The following is a 20,623-nucleotide window of genomic DNA, read 5'->3' on the forward strand; positions in this document are numbered from 1 at the left end:
TCGCTGGGGAGATGTGTGAGTATGTCTAGAAAAAAAGGAGAAAGGAAGAGAGGGGGAAAAGGGGAGAAGAGTAGAAGGGCAAAACGAGAGGAGAGGCAGAAGGACAGAGAGTGAGCGAGGATATGGGGGAGAAAGGGAGTGAGAGAGGGTTTTTATTCCTTTTGTATTTTTAATGTGCTCCAATTATTTTTTTTAAAGAGAAAGTACTATTTAGGGAGAACTATATTAGAATTAACAAACTGCCAATGCAAAGAACAGGTTAAAAGAGAATGAACATGATCTTGCTGAGTGAATGAAAAGTTATAAGTATTAAAATCAGAAATATACATCACAAACTACTTATGGAAGTAGGAGTCAGGAACAGTTGCTGAATTCATTTTATATTTTTATTTAATGTTCACTTCCACTGCCAACACCTTTGTCTAGGCCTATGATACTTCACACCTGGATTCCTTCAACAACATCTTAATTAGTCTTCTTGTTTCCATATTTGATTTCCAAGTCATTGTATATATAACTACCGCAACAATAATGAACAAATTTTCATTACATTGTAATTACATTACCTTTACAGTGGCTCTGTACATACCACATAAAATGTGAATTCTTCAATCTAGCCTTAGCACAATGTGGGCTACTCTGAAAATATCAGGTTTTTGACAAAGGCTCAGTGAATCTGAATTATTTTGGTTGATAGCTAAAAGTATTTAATAAGTCAATTTTACATCACAATTATTTGCATAGGTCACTATATATTCATATACATGATATACACAGTGTTATATAATAGATGCATAAGAGATTACATATTTTTAATGTGATCATTAATATACCTAATTAAAGAGATAATCAGGGAAACTACATTTTGCTAAAAGGTACCATCAATAATGAAGTAATATTAATATTAAACATATACACATCAAATGGCACAGCATCTAAATTCTTAAAGGAAAAGTAAAATAAGTTACAGGATGAAATAGCAAAACTATAGTAGTGGGGGACCTCAATTTATCACTTTCTGAACTAGATAAATTTAACTATAAAATAAATGAAGAGTTAAGGAGAGGAATAGAATTTTATTAAAATTTAGATAAGGTAGATCTCTGGAGAAAATTGAAAGGGAATAGAAAGAAGTATACCTTTTTCTTGGCTGTACATGGCCCCTTCACAAAAACTGATCTTGCATATTAGGGCATAAAAACCTCACAAACAAATGTGGAAAAGCAGAAATATTAAATGCACCCTTTTTGGATTGTAATGCAATTAAAATTCTATTCAATAAAGAGTCTTGGAAGTATAGGTTAAAAATTAACTGGAAAATAACCTAATCTAAAGAATGAGTGGCTAAGAGAACAAATCACAGAAACATCAATAATTTCATAAAAGATAACGACAAGACAACATACCAAAATTTGTGTGATGAAACTTAAGCAGGACCTAGCGGAAAATTTCTATCTCTAAACACTTACATTAATAAAAGAGAGGAAGAACAAACTAAGGAGTTGGGCATACCATACAATTAAAAAAAAAAATCCAGAAAACTAGAAAAACAACAAATTAAAAATTACCAATTAAACACCAAAACCAGAAATTTTGTAAATCAACAAAGAGAGCAATAAAATTGAAAGCAGAATACTAATTGTAGCATACTGTGAACAAAAACTCGTATTATCTCCAGAAACTCAAGAGAGGAAACATGGTAAAGAGTATTAGGGTGATGATCAACAGAGGCAGAAATGGAAGCATATTTATTTTCCTTAGGACATACTACAAACTTTAAGAACAGAAAAAAAGAAATAGATTAAGAATTTGGGGAAGAAATTTGAAGCCTGGCATGTAGGCATGACATGGCAGTGATGGGACACTGGACATCTGGACATTCTCTGGACATCTTTAAAAGTTTTCTCTGTTAAAAACAGAGAAATTAATAATTCGATAACTTCATATTTCAAAAGGCCAGTCTCTAGTTTGGATCTGATTATCAGAAATGATAATTAATTAGGTGCTAGAAGAGAAATTATGATAAACTTATGGAGAAATGACCACCCCATCTTGAAATTTGTGATAGAGGAGAGGGAAGTTTAATGTAGTATGACATGGACCCTAGGTTTCGGGAGAATGGATTTCAAAAGGATTCAAATGGATTTCAAAATTGAATTCACAGAACCATAGAATCTCATAATTAGAAGGGACCCCAGAGGCTCTCTGGTCCGACTCATATCTGGAAAAAATACACCTACTACATTTACCTTAATTTTGAAAAACTGGAGGGAAACCCTAGAATAGCCCATTCCATTTTTAAATATCTCTAATATTTGAAAGATTTTCCTTATAGCTGTCTGAAATGTGCACCTCTACAACTTCCAACTACTTGCTCCCTCTAGGACCAAAAAGAAAAAATTCAATCCTTCTTTGCACATGAGGGTTTTTCAAATATTTTAAGAAAACCATCATGTCTTTTCCCTCCCCACTCTCTTACTGAGTATTCTCTTCTCCAAGCTAAACATCCCTGGTTCCTTCAAACAAGTCTTGGTATGGCACAGTCTCAAGTCTCCTCAATATCCTTCCTGAAACATGTGTACAGAATTGAACACAATATTGCAAATGTGGTTTGATCAGGTCAGAGTATGACAGGACCGTAACCTTCCTTGTCCTGGACAGTATGATTTCTTAATACAGTCTAAGATGCTATTATTGTTAGTGTTAAGTCTCCTGTTCACTCATATTGAGCTTGCAGACCACCAAAATCCTGAGATCTTTCTCATCGGTACTATTTGTATAGCCACAACTCTTAATCTAGTACTGTCCAGGATATTTTTTTAAACCCAATTGCAGAACTTTATGCATATTAAATTTTATCTTACTATATTTGGCTCATCTTGAACTATTTAAAATCTCTTTGAATTCTGTCCCAGTCAACCAAAAATTAACTGCACAGAAAAGACTGTTGAACTAAAGAGAACAGCACCAAGGACAGATCCTTGGGTCATTTCCCCTGAAGACCTCTCCAAATTGACATCAACATAGGCGATGAATGCTCTCTGTATATCAGTGCTCTTTCAGTTCCCAAGTAGAGATTACATACTATTCTCTGGCTCCAGATTCTGAGCTTCACTGGGATGCACTGGCAGGGAGCTAAAGATCTTTGGACTGGAATCTTTGGGTCATGTCATCCTGTGAGCAATTCCACAGACTGAATGAATAGCAACTGTCTAAATGCAAACTAGTTTTGCTACATAATTTTTTGCTTCTCTAGGTCAGAGAAGCAAGTTCTTCAAATATGCACACATCAGGTGCATTTTTATATGCCCATCTTTTCAAGTACCTCTGACATATTTTATGCTAATCTTTTCTTTCCAAAATGTTTCTCTCAACTTGAGGCACCCACACTCAAGCCTTTTACAAGGCAAATCAGCTTAAGAGGAATGGACATTTATCAAAAATTAAATTCTGGAATCAGAAAGAAAAATAATTTTGATGAGAAGGAAAAGAAGGATTTGTTTAATAAGACCAATGTGGATACCTAAGGAACTAATCAACCCAACAGAATTTTTACAACATTATAGATGGAAACAAAGGCAGATAACAGAAAAAATTACAAATATGTGGTACAATACTCTAAACAGTCTCAGAAGAACAGAACAAGCATTTATTAAATACCTACTATGTGCCAGGCACTATGATAAGACCTGATCTCTCAGGAGAGATCAGGAGTGCAAAATCCTTCAATGAACTGTGGAAAGTAAGGGAAGCTAAGTGACCAGTGATTTTCAGAGTTGAAGGGATCTCATCATCCATCTAGTCTAACCCCAAAACTTTGGGCTTATGCAGACCACATTCAACATTAGGTAACTTCTTTTTAATATGATCAGTATGTGCTTTACACAACTTCAATCCTTTGACCTACATCAGAGACTAGGGTAAGGGATGATGGTATGTCTCTATTTGGGAACTTCTAAAGGTGGCCCATTTTTCAGTCTCCTCTGGGGTACTTGAGTCAGTCCACCAGTCAGCAGCCAAGGCTACCAATACACATTTGTAACATAATGCATGTTTATTACAAGTATATAAGGACATAAATGGGTTTTGCCTTCAAAGGTAATAGAGCCTCTCTTTTTCTCTTTTCCTAAAGGGGGTCAGACTCATTCTATTCTCTCATAAACTAATTTATAACAACAAAAAGGGAAGTAAGAATAGCACAGAAGGAGTTGGAGAACTTCCATGATGCTACAGGTTGCACATACTTCATGGCCTGGTTCCCTACCATCAGATCCTCATTCTAGGTCTATATGCCTGGATAAGATTGTTTTTAGAGATCTCTGTTCCTCTTCAATCACCATCTGCTACTTTAGACCCAGGGGATTTTGGAGAGTAAGACTTTTTCTACTTCTTCCTAATCATGGATGTTCATGCTATAAAAATGTCTATATAAATAATGAAAAAAAATTATGTACAACTCAATATGCTTCTCTTTCTGCCACAGTGGGTCAGAAATTTAGAGTAAAAAAAAAAATCAGTTCAATTATGATAACCATCTAATTTCTGGCTCCTGGTGACATCTATTCCCCTATATTTCCTCTATATGGTCTTTGTATTTTTGTCTCTCCCACTGTCTCATTTGTGCTGTGTTTAAATTGTAAGTTGTCTCACGTCTTTTTGAATAGAGGATAAAAATCCAAATGCCCAGAAATTACTACGTCCAACATGATAGTAATAATATTTCTATTGGATAGTAAACACCATGCAATATTTTCAGCACTTCCATCCTGAAGTAAATCTTTTGTTAAGAAATATTTTGCATCTTTTTGAGATTTAGGCTTAACCTAAGGTAGGAAAGTAGTCCTGCTGTTTATTACCTCAATTACAAAGAATATGAGTGTTAGCAAAGTATCTCATCAAGAGCAATTGCCTTCCTTAACTTTTGCTAGAGCACTCGGGAACTTCTTAATTTTCCCCTATCACAGTCTACCTTGTTAAACTGTATTATACTTGCTTACGGATCCTATGTCCCATTAGATTATAAATTCCTTGGGGCAAAAACTGCATAATCTTTCATCTTTGTATTACAGTGACTTTCACACAGCAGGCAATGAATAAATACTTGTTTCAGTGAATTGGGGCTTCTTAAAAAAAAAAGAAATAGGAATGAGTGGCATTAAGAATGACAACAGGAAATCAAGAAGATGACATATTCTAAAAATAATTCCTTATATATCCTCTTTGTCATATTGTCGAATGGAGAAACTGCAAAAAAAAAAAATGAGAGGGAAAAGCGAATAAGGTCATCTAATCCAGCCTTCTTATTTTTACAAATGAAAATGTTAAACAGGTAGGTATGTGACCATCAAGATTAGAACCCACTGCCCCAAATCCAAGTCCCTATATTCTTCCCACAAACAAATGGTGCAAATGGAGGTTTCTATGTTCAAGAATGTAATGGTGCCAGACTCATAGATTGAAAAGCAGATGTGGCTCAACCCATGGAATGAAGGCTTCCCTGAGGTGACCTGGTGACCTAAATAGAAAAGCAGCACTGAATATACAGTCAAAGATTGCCATTTGGGGTAGTATGTCAAAATGGAGCAAGAACAAGATCTGCTACGAATGACCCTCTTTTCTTCATTGATGAGAAACTGACTTAGGCAGCAATCATTGAGGCAGAATTCTACTTGATACACAGTAGGTGCTTAAATAAATGCTTTTTGAGTGGTTCTAGTAGAAATAAAGTCAGTTCCTTTTCTAGAGTAATAGGAGGGCCTTTCTTCATAACTTCTGAGAATACACCTTAACTTGTCATCTCATCCAGCTACATTTTTCTCAATTTTAAAATGAAGAATTAGTCTAGATGATCTAGTTCTAACATTTTAAGAAACACATGCACAAATCCTTAGAAAAAGATTTAAAAACATTTCAAGTAAATATTTCAAGGATAATATCAGAGAAGAGGAAATAGAGCCTGACCTTTGAAACCCAATCTCCAAGTGAACCTTCAGATTTTGAGATGGTTAACTACAAAACTGGAAATCAATCCTTACTCAATTTTCTGAGCAGGCCTTTAGGCACAGAGTGGGAATCAACAGTGCTTAATAGATACCACCTAGGTCTGTAGGGGAGATTAGTTGGTCCAACTGTTAAACCTGTTAGATTTTGTATCTTCTAGTTGATAAATGAAATGAAAGAAAAAATAATCCAAAGCTGCTAAACTAAGGGTACAGAATTAACCCCTTTTTCTAGCTCTCATTTGGTAATATAATATATCACTTGTTGTTTTATAATGTGTACAAGTGGGGGGGGGCAGAAATTGAATGTTTGCAGATACTGCATATATTTGCAATAACAGATTTTAAAAATTAGAAATAAAAATCAAGAGTTAGTTTATAAATGGCTGTGGGTATAGAAAGAAATCTGTTGGAGTGGAGATGTTGCTAAATTTATGAGAATGGGAATGACCACATCCTTAATGTTACTGGAAAGTGAGGAAAACAGTATATAGTTGGTCTCATGAGCAGGTATTATGTTTAATATACTTGTTTTTTCAATGACATTACCTCACAAACTAGCAACTGTGGAGGTTGTGAAGCAATCTTTAAATATGTGAAAAAGCAAAGGGCAATGAAGTCCCTAAATTATTTTGTCCATTTAACAAGGCCAGAATTCAACTGTACTCTGTAGAGAGATTAAATCTTACTAATACAGAAGACCTATACTCAGAAAAGATGAGACCAGACTTTCAATGAAAATCAGGTAAATCTGGTGCAGCCTACATACTTGGTCTTTTCTGGACTAGAATATCATTTTGGTTTGTATCCACAGTGACAATACTTTTCTCCAGTTAATCAAGCCCTGGCTTTTAGATACCATTCTACCAAAAGCTATTTTTGTACTGCTCAAGCTTCTTCATTATTGCATCATGTTACCATAGAGGAACAAAACACCATGGCAGCCACTTAACCCCTAGAGAGATAGAAAGGTTTGCAGCTTATTTTAAATCACAAAGCAATTCTTTTGTGTACTGAATTGGTCCAAGGCTAAGGAGGCGGTGCAACCACTCACAAGGAGGCAAGACTGGCTTCCCACATGACCTCCACCTGTGGGCTGCTTTACAATCCTGCCAAAACAGGAAAACCTTGAAGCCACTCTGATGTGGGGGCACTGCTCCTCCCTCTCTGCTTCTCAGAGAATCATCCTGCCAAGTCAAAAGAAACCAGATTCTGAAGAGCTGTTGCAATGGCAAACATACTCAGAGACAGCCAGAGCTTTCTTGGTAGGGAAGGAAATGTGGTTAACCTTAATTGGACCTGGGGTGCAAATGGAGGGACCAAGAAGCACTCCCACTGCTGCAACTGAACTATGAGCTCTCTTACCTCTTTTCCCCTACATTCTGCCCAAATGGTTTGGCTTTGTTCAGAAATTCAGCTGGCCTGAAAAGAGGCATTTCTCTGGTTCTGAGGAAGTCTGGAGAAAGGGTATATTATGGTAAATATGATGCTATGGCTTTTTAAAATGGGAATTTAATGCTAATAAAAGTTGTCAGACCAGTGTTTTCTAAGCTGTGGCTCATTTATCATCAATGATACTGAAATGTTCTACAACTTACCTTCCCCTTGACCAGTTCTCCCTTTACAACCTCTGATAGAGGGGAGGACTCTGCAGTAGTTATGGCGGTTGAATGATTTCTTTTTTTAATCAAGCAACAACCTTATGGTTAAAAATAACATTTTTGGGGGGTAGGGGGAGGTAATTGGAGTTAAGTGACTTGCCCAGGGTCACAGAGCTAGCATGTGTCAGAGGCCAGATTTGAACTCAGGTCTTCCTGACTCTTGGGCCAGTGCTCTATCCACTGTACCACCTAGCTGCCCCAACTGTAACATTTTAAATTGAAAACTGCCTGAGATTTCACTTCATATCCAAGGCTGGCACATCTGTATTACATACTGTATTTTTATCTAACTGATGTAGCTCTTGAAGAAATCCTTGTAAAGATTACTACCTAATATACCCTGATAGCTGTAAGGGCTGGAGTTCTCAGTTCATAAAATAGGCACTAAGGATCACGTGAGTTGTCAATAAAGGCCTCATAAAGTTACCTATGAAGTGACTACTAGGAAAGAACTAGACTAAGATTAGCCACCTATTTCACAGATAGGAAGGTAACAAATGATGATAAAAGTTTTGCAACACATAGGGGTCTTATTCCAGCCCATTTCCCCTAAAACACTTTAGCCCTAACACCCTTGAAGTACATTTTTCTCCCTCCAAGCTGCCCCTCCATAGCGTCCCCATTCCCTGCAGAGACTGCTTGGCTCTTGGGAGACAGCTATTCTAACAAATGAACCTGGGCTGAATGTTTGCAGATGACCAAAACAATACAATTTTGTAGGCATATTAACAAGTGTCTAGACTTTCCAAAGTGTACCAAGGTTATACCTTTAATATTTATGTTTCTTAATGGCTTGCTCATCTCATGAAATCTCTCTCTCTCTCAAGGTCAAAGAGCTTAATATCTGCACACGTGCAGTCTCTTGCCAATTTCTAGTTAGTGATATTGTACTATTAGGCAAGATGCACAAGTTAGAATAATGAAGGCAATAAAAGGAATCCCTTATTACATATATAAAATACTAAATGATGATTGTGGTAAATGAGGCAATTTCTTGATATCTAATGCACAGCTAAGATGAAAATTTTTTTAGAAAGTATGACAAAATCTTTCCCAAGAAGTCCTGTTAAATGAGTAAAAAAATCTTAATTCTATTTCTATAAAGTTAATCAAAATAATTCTTCTATGTAACCATCATGATTATTACTATACAGAAATGAATAAGGTAGCAACTCTTTCTGGATAGTAAAAATGCAATTAGAAATACAAACTTAAGCGTTGAGCCATTTTTCTTGGACCACAGTTAACTCTTTGGTGATATATTTAATACCAGCTCCTCTGAGGAAAGCCTAGGCACAGCTACCTCAGCAGAAGATTCTCTTTAAGCTCCACCTTATATCAAAGTTACTTATAGACCAGAAGGGTCTCTCCCAGTTGGCTGGGGTGGTACTGCAGATTGAGCAGACTGTAAGTCCAGCCAGAGGAGAAGAGGTTATATTAATTGGCTAAATCTGTTATGTACTAAGCATATGGTCACGTAGTTTTTAGCCAAAACACTTATCTAAAAAAAATGTTATGTATGATTTAAACAACAAAAAAAGAAGGAACTCATATTTTTCTTAAGTGTTTTAAATTCACTCCTTTCTAGGGGCTTCCAAATTCTTACCTCTGCTGAAGTAGAATTTTCACAGTATATTCCTTGTACTAAGTCAATAAGAGCACTTGATACAAGTTCCACAACCTGAAAAACAACGGGGAAAAAAATGAAAAGAAGCAATTTGAAAAAAATCATTTATCCTCATCTTGTCTCTGAACAGAACACAGGGCTCAATGTACTGGTAGGATTATGTGGCTTGACAGTATGAATAGGGTTACCAGCCAAGACCCTGGCACATCTGAAAACTAAAACCATGATCCAAATCCTCAAACCCACTGCCTTATAATCTTAGTGTGCTATTAATATACATGAAATAGTCAGGAGTCATTTGGAACATCTATTTAAATTTCAGCTAATCAATGAAATCTTAAATCAATCTAATTTTTGCATGTTTATTTCTGTCTGGCAGGTAATTTTTTTCAATACCTCATTCAGGAAACAGTTACAATTCTAATCTTCATTCTTAATACAGAAAAGGAAGACAGAATTGAAAGCAGAGCTAACCTTCCAAATGTGATCATTTGGCACTCTGCTGTTCTTGAAATGTGCTGGAGATGTATTTAGTGCATGGCCTGAGGGTCGGCTGTACCACACACACTGAAAATGTCTGTAACCTAGCAATGTTTAAATCATATTTATCAATTTGTATTGTCTTGAGGATTCAGACTATTAAAAAAAATTGAAGCAAAGCTGAAAAATCTGAACTTGTTCCAGAACATAAAACAAGCAGTCAGTGGTCTCCCTGGAACCATGGTACAATTTAGAGTTGTTTGCACAAACTATCTTAATTCAAGAGAACAAAAATGATGGAGTTGGTTATAAATTTCAATGCAGCTTTTTCAAATAAGGTTTTTTTAAGGCAAGCCCATCAAAGCCCACAAGTTTTAATTTCTTGAGCGTTTAACTTCCTATGTGTAATTTTCTATCTGATCCCTCTTCTTTGCTTCCTAAAATTTAGCTTTAGTTCTGATTGACTTAAAAGCTTTTGTTGTTATCACTCCTGTAATTGAAGACATTAAATTGAAGGATACAGACCCAAAGAAAAAATACTTGAGTCTCAGAACTCACACCCGATAAATATTTTTGGCCAAATCATTTGCCTCAAAATCTCAATACACAAGCATTTATTTCTATATTTATATTTACTGACATACTGCATAACATACTGGCACAGATGACTGTACAAATTCTGCTGGTTAATGCACATTTTTTCTAGCAAAACAGATAGGATAATTTGTAAGACTTATAATAAGTCTTTTTTTTTTTAAAATCATGTTGTCCTTTAGGTAACCAAATACTTAAGAAATATTGTGGTAATATGAGCTGCATAGGAACTGGAAGGACAAAGATCCTACAGTATTACCAGATGTGTTGAGTTATTTAAGTGGGGAACAGAGAAAATGAAGGGATTTTTTTCCCCCTAAAGGTATCAGATAAGCTTCATTCTCAAATCCAGAAGGATTGAGTATCACCAATAGGTCTATGAAGGACTGTAACTAGATGCGAAGTCTCAGATTATATTACCATTAATACAAGCACCATCCCAAGATTCTCCTGATGGCTGGGACACATAATACAGATCAATCACTCACTAAAAAATGTTATGGTTTGTGAAACAGCCCGAGTTCTGTGACTAACGCTGGTAATATGAAGAGGAATTTATAAAGACAGAGTACTATTCTAAATGTCAAAATGATACTATGAACATTTCACAATGGATCTGGCTAAGGATTACTAGACCTTTCCCTTACTCTTGAAACTCTAGACAAAATAGCAGCAACAGAGCATTCTTGGGTGTTTCCCCCTACCTTTTATTCAATTAGCAAGGACAGGCTGTCTCTGACTTATACACCTGACTTACAAATGACCTAAAACTGCTGTCACGGGATGTTTTCCACCTCCTCTAGCCCACACTCTGCAGGTCCTGACACCACTGTCCACAAGAGCCATCAAATCTGAAAAAAACCTAAAATGTTCAGACAATGGGTAGGTTCTTAAAGGGTGGTAGGTCAGAAATAGAAGAAAAAATTAGGGAAACTAAGCCCTGAGGACAGATCTGTCTGCCCTGCCCAGTGCTGGCCCCTCTGCTCAAAAATATGTTTCTTCAAGTAGTCTGATAAGTTTTGCTTTACTTTGATATGCTGTTTAAAATTTTGCCATTTGGTACATTATTTGGACTAACAAATATCCTCTTTAAAAAATTTCAAGAGGCCATTATTCATGTGCTTTTGTAAATTATTTAAATTAGATTATTATCTAGAATACATGGTAGAAATAAGAGTTTTCATTGGGGTGAAGGAAAGGAGATAAGCTAGGAAAGGTAAATTTTGAAGCATGGACAGACATGGAAGGGAGGACCAGGACAAGGCACCAGGAGTCCAGCAGGTAGAAGAATGACGTGGAAACAGAAATGGAGAACCTGCCAAAGACATTTCACCCATTATGAAATTTTGCCTACGGCCAGTCCTACACAGGGAAGAGGGAGGAAAATTACATGCCTCCTCTCCCTTCCCAGACTACAAAGCCCTCTGTTCTCTAGGATATGCAGCTCAGGCAAATACTGTATTTCACGGACAATTTGCATTAAAAAAAGGTTTTTGTGGGCTAGCCTGGCAATTTCACCATGACTTAAAATATAATTCCTATGAAAAAATGAGCATCAAATTCCAAGTAATTAGCTTACAAATAAACTTTAGAATGTTTTTAAGTTAGGGATGGCCTATGGTTATTTTCCTAAACTTTTAAATAAGTTATTTTAAATGTACACTGCCATAAGATAACAGAAGCTTTGGTCCTCATCCCCTAAAACTTAAAATCTCTCCATCTCTCCCTAGCCCATTTTTTCTTTTCCTACTCCTTTTCCTGTCTTCCATTACTATACAATCTACTCATTTCTCCTTTTGTAATCTGGGTTCCCCCTTTTCTTTATTGAAACAGCTCTTTCTCAGGTTACTGATCATCTGCCAAATCCGTCCACATTTTTTTGCAGCATTTGATATTGTTAGCGCCCACTTCCTTCTGGTTATCCTCCTCACCTAGTTTAAGCCCATGACGCTGCTCTTTAGCTCTTAGAATTTTTTTCTGACTCCTCTCACTGACTCACAGGATTTAGAGTTATGAATTGAGAACTAGAAGATACCTTAGAATCCAGAAGTGTCAAAAACGTGGCTAACAGGTCCCACGAGGCCCACAACACCCCCAAGTATGGCCTGAATTAGATTAAAACGCAATTGGGAATTATCTTAAAAAATTAGTGAAAACATAAGATAATGTTAAAATACAGTTTTCTAAATCAATATGTGGACCCCAGGAATCCTTACATGTAGTTTAGTGGTCTTGATTTCTATTTGAGTTTGATACCAGTGATCTAAATCAACCCCCTCATTTCACAGATGAGGAAACTAAGGCCAGAAAGTCTAGGGTTCTTTTCACTGTGTGTGTGTAAGACTGCCTCCCTTTTTTGTCATTGTTTCTCTTGACTTCTAAGTATATGTTGTCTTCCCTGCCCCACAAAGCTTTTTCCTCAATCCTCTTTCTCTTTAATAGACCAGGAGGAGAACAATGGAGAATAGAAATAACTCTTTCACAAGGCAAAAGAGAATAAGGAAGTCCATTATGAAGTAAGGAGCCCCATGGCAAGCTGGTGCAGAAGGATTCCTGGCATAATCAATGATATGGCTTCCAAATACAGTCCTGATCCCAACCCCTGAGCCAGCCACTCCCACAGTGGTAGCCCTAGCACTGATGAAATGGGCTTCTGTGTCAGCATCCCTTTAGATGGGCCTGCTTTGGAAGCCACATCTGTGGATGGGTGAGGTCAGGGAACCTGATGCCAACATGCTGAGGCTCTTTTCTGTTTGAACCTCTGCTCGCTTCTGAACCACTACAGACAACAGTTGACTGGGCAGCCAAGAACTGCTCCTCACAAGGCAGGGGTAGAGATGAACTCATCAGAGGCAGACATTTTCATTAAAGTTAAGGGGAGGAGCAGAGAAGCAGCTCTAGTTCTAAACTTCAAACTGTCTGATAAATTGCAAAATCTCCACCTGTGTATCCTGCCAACACCAAAAAAAAAAACCCAAAAATAAAAAAACCAAACACATCCCAAATAGAACTTGTCATTTTTCCTTCAAAAACTGCCCCTCTTCCTCATTTTCTCAATTCTTTTGAAGACATTAGCACTCTTGCAGGCACTCAGGCTCAGAGTCTTAAAATTTTCAGTAGCTAAGTTTTATTGACACTACCTCTGTATCTATCTACATTCATGCCTTCTTCTCTGTCACTTCTCATGCCACTGACCTAGGTCAGGCCTTCCCACCTCTTGCTTGGACTATGGCAGTTGTCTCTTTCTAAAATTTCCACTGATACTTTTTGATTTTTATACCACAGTCAATGACTGATAAAATCACAATATTCCTTAAGGCACTCCTTTATGCAAAGGAAAAGGGTTATATAAAACCAGCGAACATAATGATTGTTTTTGACAGTAGTGGCAATTGTACATAGTCAACAAGCATTTTTTAGGTGACTACTGTGTGCTAGGTACTGTAGATACAAAACCAAACAAAAATGAAATAATTATTTCTATCAAGGAATTTACATGTACCTTTAAATCCCTTCACTTCCCTACTGAGGAAAGAAGTATATACCATCATCTGTTCTTCAGGACCAAAAGTAGCCAATGTATTTATCTGATATAATATATCATAACAAATCATATTATGTGCTAATTTACATTATTACAATCATATGTATTCTCTAGATTCTACTGAGGCAGCTAGGTGACACAGGAGATAGAGTACTGAATTTGGGGTTAAGAAGAACTAAGTTCAAATCCTGCCTCATCCACTTACTGAGCTGTGTGATCTTGGGCAAGTCACTTAGCCTCTTTCAGCCTCAACTCTGTCATCTATAAGTTGGGGACAATAATTGTAGCTACCTTACAAGACTGTTGTGATGCAGTATACGTAAAGTGCTTTGCATACCTCAAAGCACTATGACTACAACTACTATTATTAATATTATTCTACTGACCAGCATCAGTTCATGCAAATCTTCCCATAATTCTTCACATTCCTTATATTTGCTATTTCTTATAGTATGTAATAGTCCATTACATTCACCATAATTATTTAGTCATTGTTCATCAGTTGATGGTCACCCACTTTATTTCTAGTTTCAACAAATAATACTGCTACTTCTGTTTTGGAATAGATGGGACTTTCTTTTTGGAGTAGATCACCATGGAATATTTCATCAGAAAGACCTGAAAATAAAAACTGGGGGGAGAAACATGAGATCCCTACCTGGGTCAAAGAGTATGAAAAATTTAGAGATTGTCCTTAGATAATTCCAAATTGTTTTCCAGACCATTGGCATTAATTCACAACAGTATATTAGTGTACCAGATTTCTGACAGTCCCTCCAACATCATTATTGCCTTTTATCACGGGATCATCAATTTAGAGCTAGATAGGACCTTAGAGTTCATTTAATCCAATTCCCTTCATTCTGGAGCCCAGAGAGGTAAAGTGATTACTTAGAGTCAATTAGGGAAAAGTAGCAGAGTCTGGATTTGAATCCAAGTCTTCTGACTCTGGAGTCCAGTAATCCCTTCATTATCCTTTACTTTTTTCCAACAAAATACTATGAGAAGTCTGAGACAGAAGTGAAGATGTAATTGTGGAAAGCACATAAAGTAAGTGATGGAGCAGGGATTCCAACCGAGCTCCTTCATGAGGCCGGCTCTGACTCTCTTGCCACTGCAGCATGCTATCTCTCCAACTTGCCACAGAGGGTGATACTGGGCAATTCATTTTCCTAAAGACTAGGGGTTGGGTCTCTTGAGACTGTTAGGCCTTGAGAAGTCTATTGAACAGTTTCATTATTCTGGGTTATAGCCATCACAATATAGAAGAAATAATGATCATAACAGCAGTCCTTGACATAACTTAGGTTATTTGAATTTCACAATAACCCTCTGAGTTAAGGACTACAGATGTTATTATCTATATTTAAGAGATGAGGAAATAGATTTTAAAAAATTTGTCTGGTTACTTGGCTAGAAAGCAGCGGAGCTAGGATTTTTTTTGGAGGCAATTGGGATTAAGTGACTTGCCCAGCGTCACACAGGTAGTAAGTCTGAGGCAGGATTTGAATTCAGGTCCTTGTGCTCCATCTACAAACCCACCAACCTGCCCCCCAGAGAGAGGTCTTAAGCAGTCCTGGAGGAATCAATCAATGGGGCCTATCACCTAGCCTCACATTTCAAACCTATCTTCTATTCTGGAGAAAATGATGTCATTTATCTGTTCCTCCAAAGTGACACCAAATTACTGAACGGTCAGCAAACATCCACCAAAAAGCTGTGCATGATTAGATCAAATTACCACCTTCCCTGTGCAAATCTTAAATGAAGAAGATAATAGTAATGATGATACCTTCAAGAAAACTGATTTTCTGTTATCAGCTTGGAATATTTTTAAAAAACTGAGGCCAAAAGACCTTAGCAATCTTCACTCTTGGGAATGAGAAAAATGTGATCTGTCCTTTTTTTTCTTATATGGCATTCATCTTTATTTTTCTATTTTCAGTGACTGTGAGAATAGCAACATTTACTCACTATGCATATAAATGTACAAGTGTTCTATATTTCATATTTTCAAAAGTTTTCTGTAATGATCAGCAATGGTATCTATTAATTCTCAATCCAATGTTCACTTTATAGTCCCATGTCAAAACCTAATTTTTTTTTTTTAAAGAAATGAGTGCCTAAAATGACAAGAATATCAGATCTTTTTGTTGGTAGGCTGTTTGCTCTCCCTAATACCAACCACCACTGAAAGGGACTCTCTGATCATATTACAACTAGGCAGAAGCTCAACATCCCAAAGCTAACACTTACTGGTTTCATCATTCCTGTCCTCTGCCCCCAAACATCCCTTTGCTTTTTTCATGTCAAAAATAAAAGAGTAAGCAAACTAATATATTACTTTTAACAGTTAAAAAAAAGATCTTAGTGCTTCCTTCCCCCTCATCCCCCTTTAAATACAACTATAGATCTGTTCCTGCAAACCCTTGAAAAGGATCACTCTTTCAGCTAATGATGTTTAAATATGCAATTAGAAATCAGGGAAGAATCTGAGGTTCCTTTAACCTGTCTCTTCTGGCAAGTAATAAATCATTACTGTATATTTTAAAGGTTATTTACTAGATATTTATGGATCTCCTATTTTCAAACATAGATGTCCCCCAAATCTCTCTCCTTAACCCTTTTCCTTCTCTCTCTACATCTACTTTGAGGTTCTTATCAACCACCATGGATTCAATTATCTATATAGATGACTCCTAAATCTACATAGATGACTCCTAAATCTATATAGATAGCTACAATTTCTCTCCTGAGCTCAAGCCTTGCACCATCTGCCTAGGAGAGACCTCTCTCTGGACATCCAACAGGATTCTCAAGTCCAGCTCATCCAAGAGTCATCTCTGAGGCTTCTCTCTCCTTCAAACCCATATTTAATCTCATCTCCACAACATCTCTTGCAAATATTCCCTTCTTTTCATTGACAAGGCCACTGACTTAATACAGGCTCTTCTCATTCCCCTAAACTGTAGTAGCTTCCTACTGGACACATGTCTCTATTTCATCCTCATTGCTGCCAAAATAATCTTCTTAAAGTACAGATCTGATGATGTCACTCCTATGCTCATGAAACTCCAGTGGTTCCCTCTTGCTTCTAGGACAAGATCCTTCACAAGATCACAGGTGTGGAGCTACAAGGGACTTTGCAGATAAACTGGTCCACTTCATTTTAGGGGTGATGTTGAGGCACAGAGATGGGGCAAAGACACATAGGTAGGAAGTGGCAGCTATGGGGTTTGAACCTAGCTTTTTGATTCCAAATCCAGTCAACTTTACATTTTATTACACTGTTACAACTTCCTTGGTTTGGTATTTAAATCCTTTGCACTCTGACCAACTTTTTGTTTGGGGGGGGGGGGCATGATTTTTAATATCTTTTTTTATATTGCCTAAATTTACCCATGTATCTTTCCTCTTTCTCTTTTCCAGAGTGATATCCCTATATAATCAGGATTTTTTTAAAGGAAAAAGAAGAAAAAAAATGAATCAGTGTATTGAAAAAAATCTGACGTACTATGTACTGAGGATTCTCCACCTCTTAAAGAAGTTGGGGGCATTATCCTTTGCTCTCTCCTCTCTGAGGTCATGCTTGCTCTTTGTAATTTTGTATAATTCATTTAGAATGTTCCATGGTGGTTGTTCTTTCCATTTACTTGGTTGTAGTCATTTTGTACACATTTTTTGGATCTGCTTACTTCACCCTGTTTTAGTTTATGTAATGTTTTTTATGCTTCTCCATCTTCATTTTATCTGGTGTTTCTTATAGCACAGTAATATTTTATTACATTTATGTACCAAATTTGTTTAGCCTTTCCTCAATTGATGGGCATTTATTGTGTTTCCAATTCTTTGATATATAAAAAGTACTGCTATAAATATTTTGGTGCCTTTCTTTTTGTCAAAGACTTCCTTAGAGAATTTTCTTGGTAGTAGAATCTCTAGGTCAAAGGGTATGGGTTTTTTAGTCACTTTACCTAATTCTAAATTGCTTTCCAAAATGGTCGTACTAAATTCACAATTCAACTAACAATGAATTAGTGTGCCTATCTTTGTATAATTCTTCCAACATTAACTCTTCCCATTTTTTTTGGTCATCTTTAGCAATTTGCTCAGTGGGAGGTGAAACCTTAGGTTTCTTTTGAATTGTATTTATCTTATTAGTGATTTAAAGAGTTCTGCTCAAACTTTGTTAATAGCTTGTGATTATTCTTTTGAGAACTGTTTTTTCAAATCCTTTGACTGTTAGTTGTATATATATCTTAGATATCTGTCTTTATTAGAGAAATCTGATACCATGAATTTCTTTTTCCCCTTTTCCCTCCTTGGAACCTAGACATACTAATTTGTTTGTGCTTTTCAATTCCATGTAATCAAAATGATCTATTTTATTTCTTAAAAATTCACTCTATTTCTTTGTTGGTTAAGAGTATATATCCTACTCTTTACATGAAAAGTATATGATCTGTTTGTCTTCTAATCTGTTTTTATGGCATGATCTTTAATATGAAGGATATGTAGCCAAAATTTTGAATTTATTGTGGAACATGGTATAAGGTATTCAGCTAAGCTAATCCACCAAATTCAGCCTACCATTGTAAACTCATTTTACATTATTCCTGTCTACATATGCTTCTATGCAGTCAAACAAGTCTACTTATGCTATGAACTAGACACGACATCTCCACCTTTGTACCTTTATATAGCTTAACTCATATGTCTAGAAAGTATATATTCTCCTCTTAGAATACCCAGCTTACTTCAAGGCTCAGCAGGGATATCATGTACTATGAAAACATTTTCTTAAAAAAAAAACACGTTTTCATGATACTTTTGTTTTTACATTACCTACATTTTTCACTGTGGCTTTCCACAAAACAAATCAGGACACTGAAAGAATATGTCATTATATTCAATGCCCACAGTCTCAGACACCCTCTGACAGCCCATCTAAGTGCCCTGGGTTAATCAGTCAAGCAATCAATCAATAAATGTTTACTAAAAGACACTGTATGTCAGGCATTGTGTTAAGTGTTGGGGATATGAAAAAAAGGCAAAAGGCAGTCCCTGCCCTCAAGGAATTCACAATCTAGTTGGGGAGACAACATACAAACAAATATATACAAAGGAGCTAGATATAGGATAAACAGGAAATAATTAAGGGAGGGAAGGGGCTGGAACTACAGGAGTTAGGAAAGGTTTCCTATAAAAGATGGGACTTTATTTGAGACTTAGAGGTAACTAGGGAAGTCAGTAGGCAGAGCTGAGCAGGGAGAGCATTCTAGATATGGAAGATGGCAGAAGAAAATTCCCAAAGCAAAGATAACATGATCACCAAGATAACATGGGTTGATCCATCATTCACAACGTGAAGGGCTCCGTACAGCTGAATTCTTTGGTATGTGCTGCTTCCCCTATTAGAATGTCATTCGTTTTGAAATCAGGGATGAACTATACTGATTTTCTACTTCACTTAGCCCAGTGCTTTTTATATATTAAGTTCTTAATAAATGCCTTTCCTTTCATTCATTTACTTGTTTATTCATAATCCTCCAACTCTGCAAAGGTAAGGGATGGTGATGGAGAGTATCTTCTCCTTTCTTTTCTTAGAGACTGGGTGATTATTATAATTACACAGAATTCAGGTTTGTTTGTTTCATTTTTGTTATTTCTACTTACATTGCTGTAGACGTTGCATATAATGGTTTTTCTACTTTTGCTTACTTCATGTGTCAATTCACACTGGTCTTCTCACGTTTCTCTGTATTCCTCATATCAAACAAAACACTGATATCCCATTAAATTCATATACTACAACTTCTTTATACTCTAATCAGTGGGGAGAGTTTGTTTCCACTTCTTTGCTACTACAAAGAGCATTGACACAAATGTGTATATGTGTGTGTGTGTGTGTAAGTATGAACTTTCTTTTTACATTTCCAAACGTATGTGTCTAATCATGGGGAATCTCTGAATCAAAGGGTAAAGACATTTTTGTCATTTTCCGAGTATAATTTCAAACTGCTGCCAAGAAATGGCTGAATCAGTTCACAATTCTACTCACTCCACAACCCTTCCGTCATTGACAATTCTCATCTTTTGTCATCTCGGCACAAGTAAAGTCCCAGAGTTGTTTTGATATTCATTTCTTTTATTACTGATGATTTGGAATATTCTTCCACATAATTGCCAATATTCTTTTGAGAATGTTTGCCCAGCCTTTGACTACTAGCTATTTGGGAATGGTAGGAAGCCTTTCTTGATTCTCCAATTTATTAGTTCTCTCTCCCTTCTCAATCATCTTGCACTTAAATGTGTTGCATATTGTATTCCTCCAGTAGAACATAATGTCCTCAAAGGTAGTGTCTTTTTTTATTTTATCTTTGCAGCCCTAGTGCCTTGCACATAGTAGACACTTGATAAATGTTTAGTAAATTGAAATTTCTCCTAAATAACATGGTGTAATTATAATGCTTGGCTAAAAAAAAAATGTAGTTACAGCAAACTCACCAAAAAAGAAGAAAGGGAGAGAATGTGGGAAGGGACCAAACAAAACAAAAACCAGACACTAGCTTATTTACATATAGTTAAGCACAGACAGACATCAAAAGCTAGGCTATGTCCACAAATTGATTTGTGGAATAAATCAGTCAAAGTTGGCCAGGCTTGAATTGACACAGACACTGTCTGTAAGTAGTGTTAAGTATTCTGCATAGACAGT

General features: G+C 36.4%; 1 protein-coding gene across 1 annotated transcript in view; it reads right to left on the minus strand.

The window, feature by feature from the left end:
• PDSS2 (decaprenyl diphosphate synthase subunit 2) overlaps positions 1-20,623 on the minus strand; it is a 284,652-nt gene that overhangs the window by 68,505 nt on the left and 195,524 nt on the right. Inside the window, exon 4 of the mRNA XM_072642982.1 lies at positions 9,267-9,341. Within this exon, the coding sequence (XP_072499083.1) occupies positions 9,267-9,341 (75 nt within the window). The remainder of the gene's footprint in view (positions 1-9,266; positions 9,342-20,623) is intronic.

This window comes from Notamacropus eugenii, chromosome 2, assembly GCF_028372415.1.
Source record: "Notamacropus eugenii isolate mMacEug1 chromosome 2, mMacEug1.pri_v2, whole genome shotgun sequence".
Taxonomy (NCBI): domain Eukaryota; kingdom Metazoa; phylum Chordata; class Mammalia; order Diprotodontia; family Macropodidae; genus Notamacropus; species Notamacropus eugenii.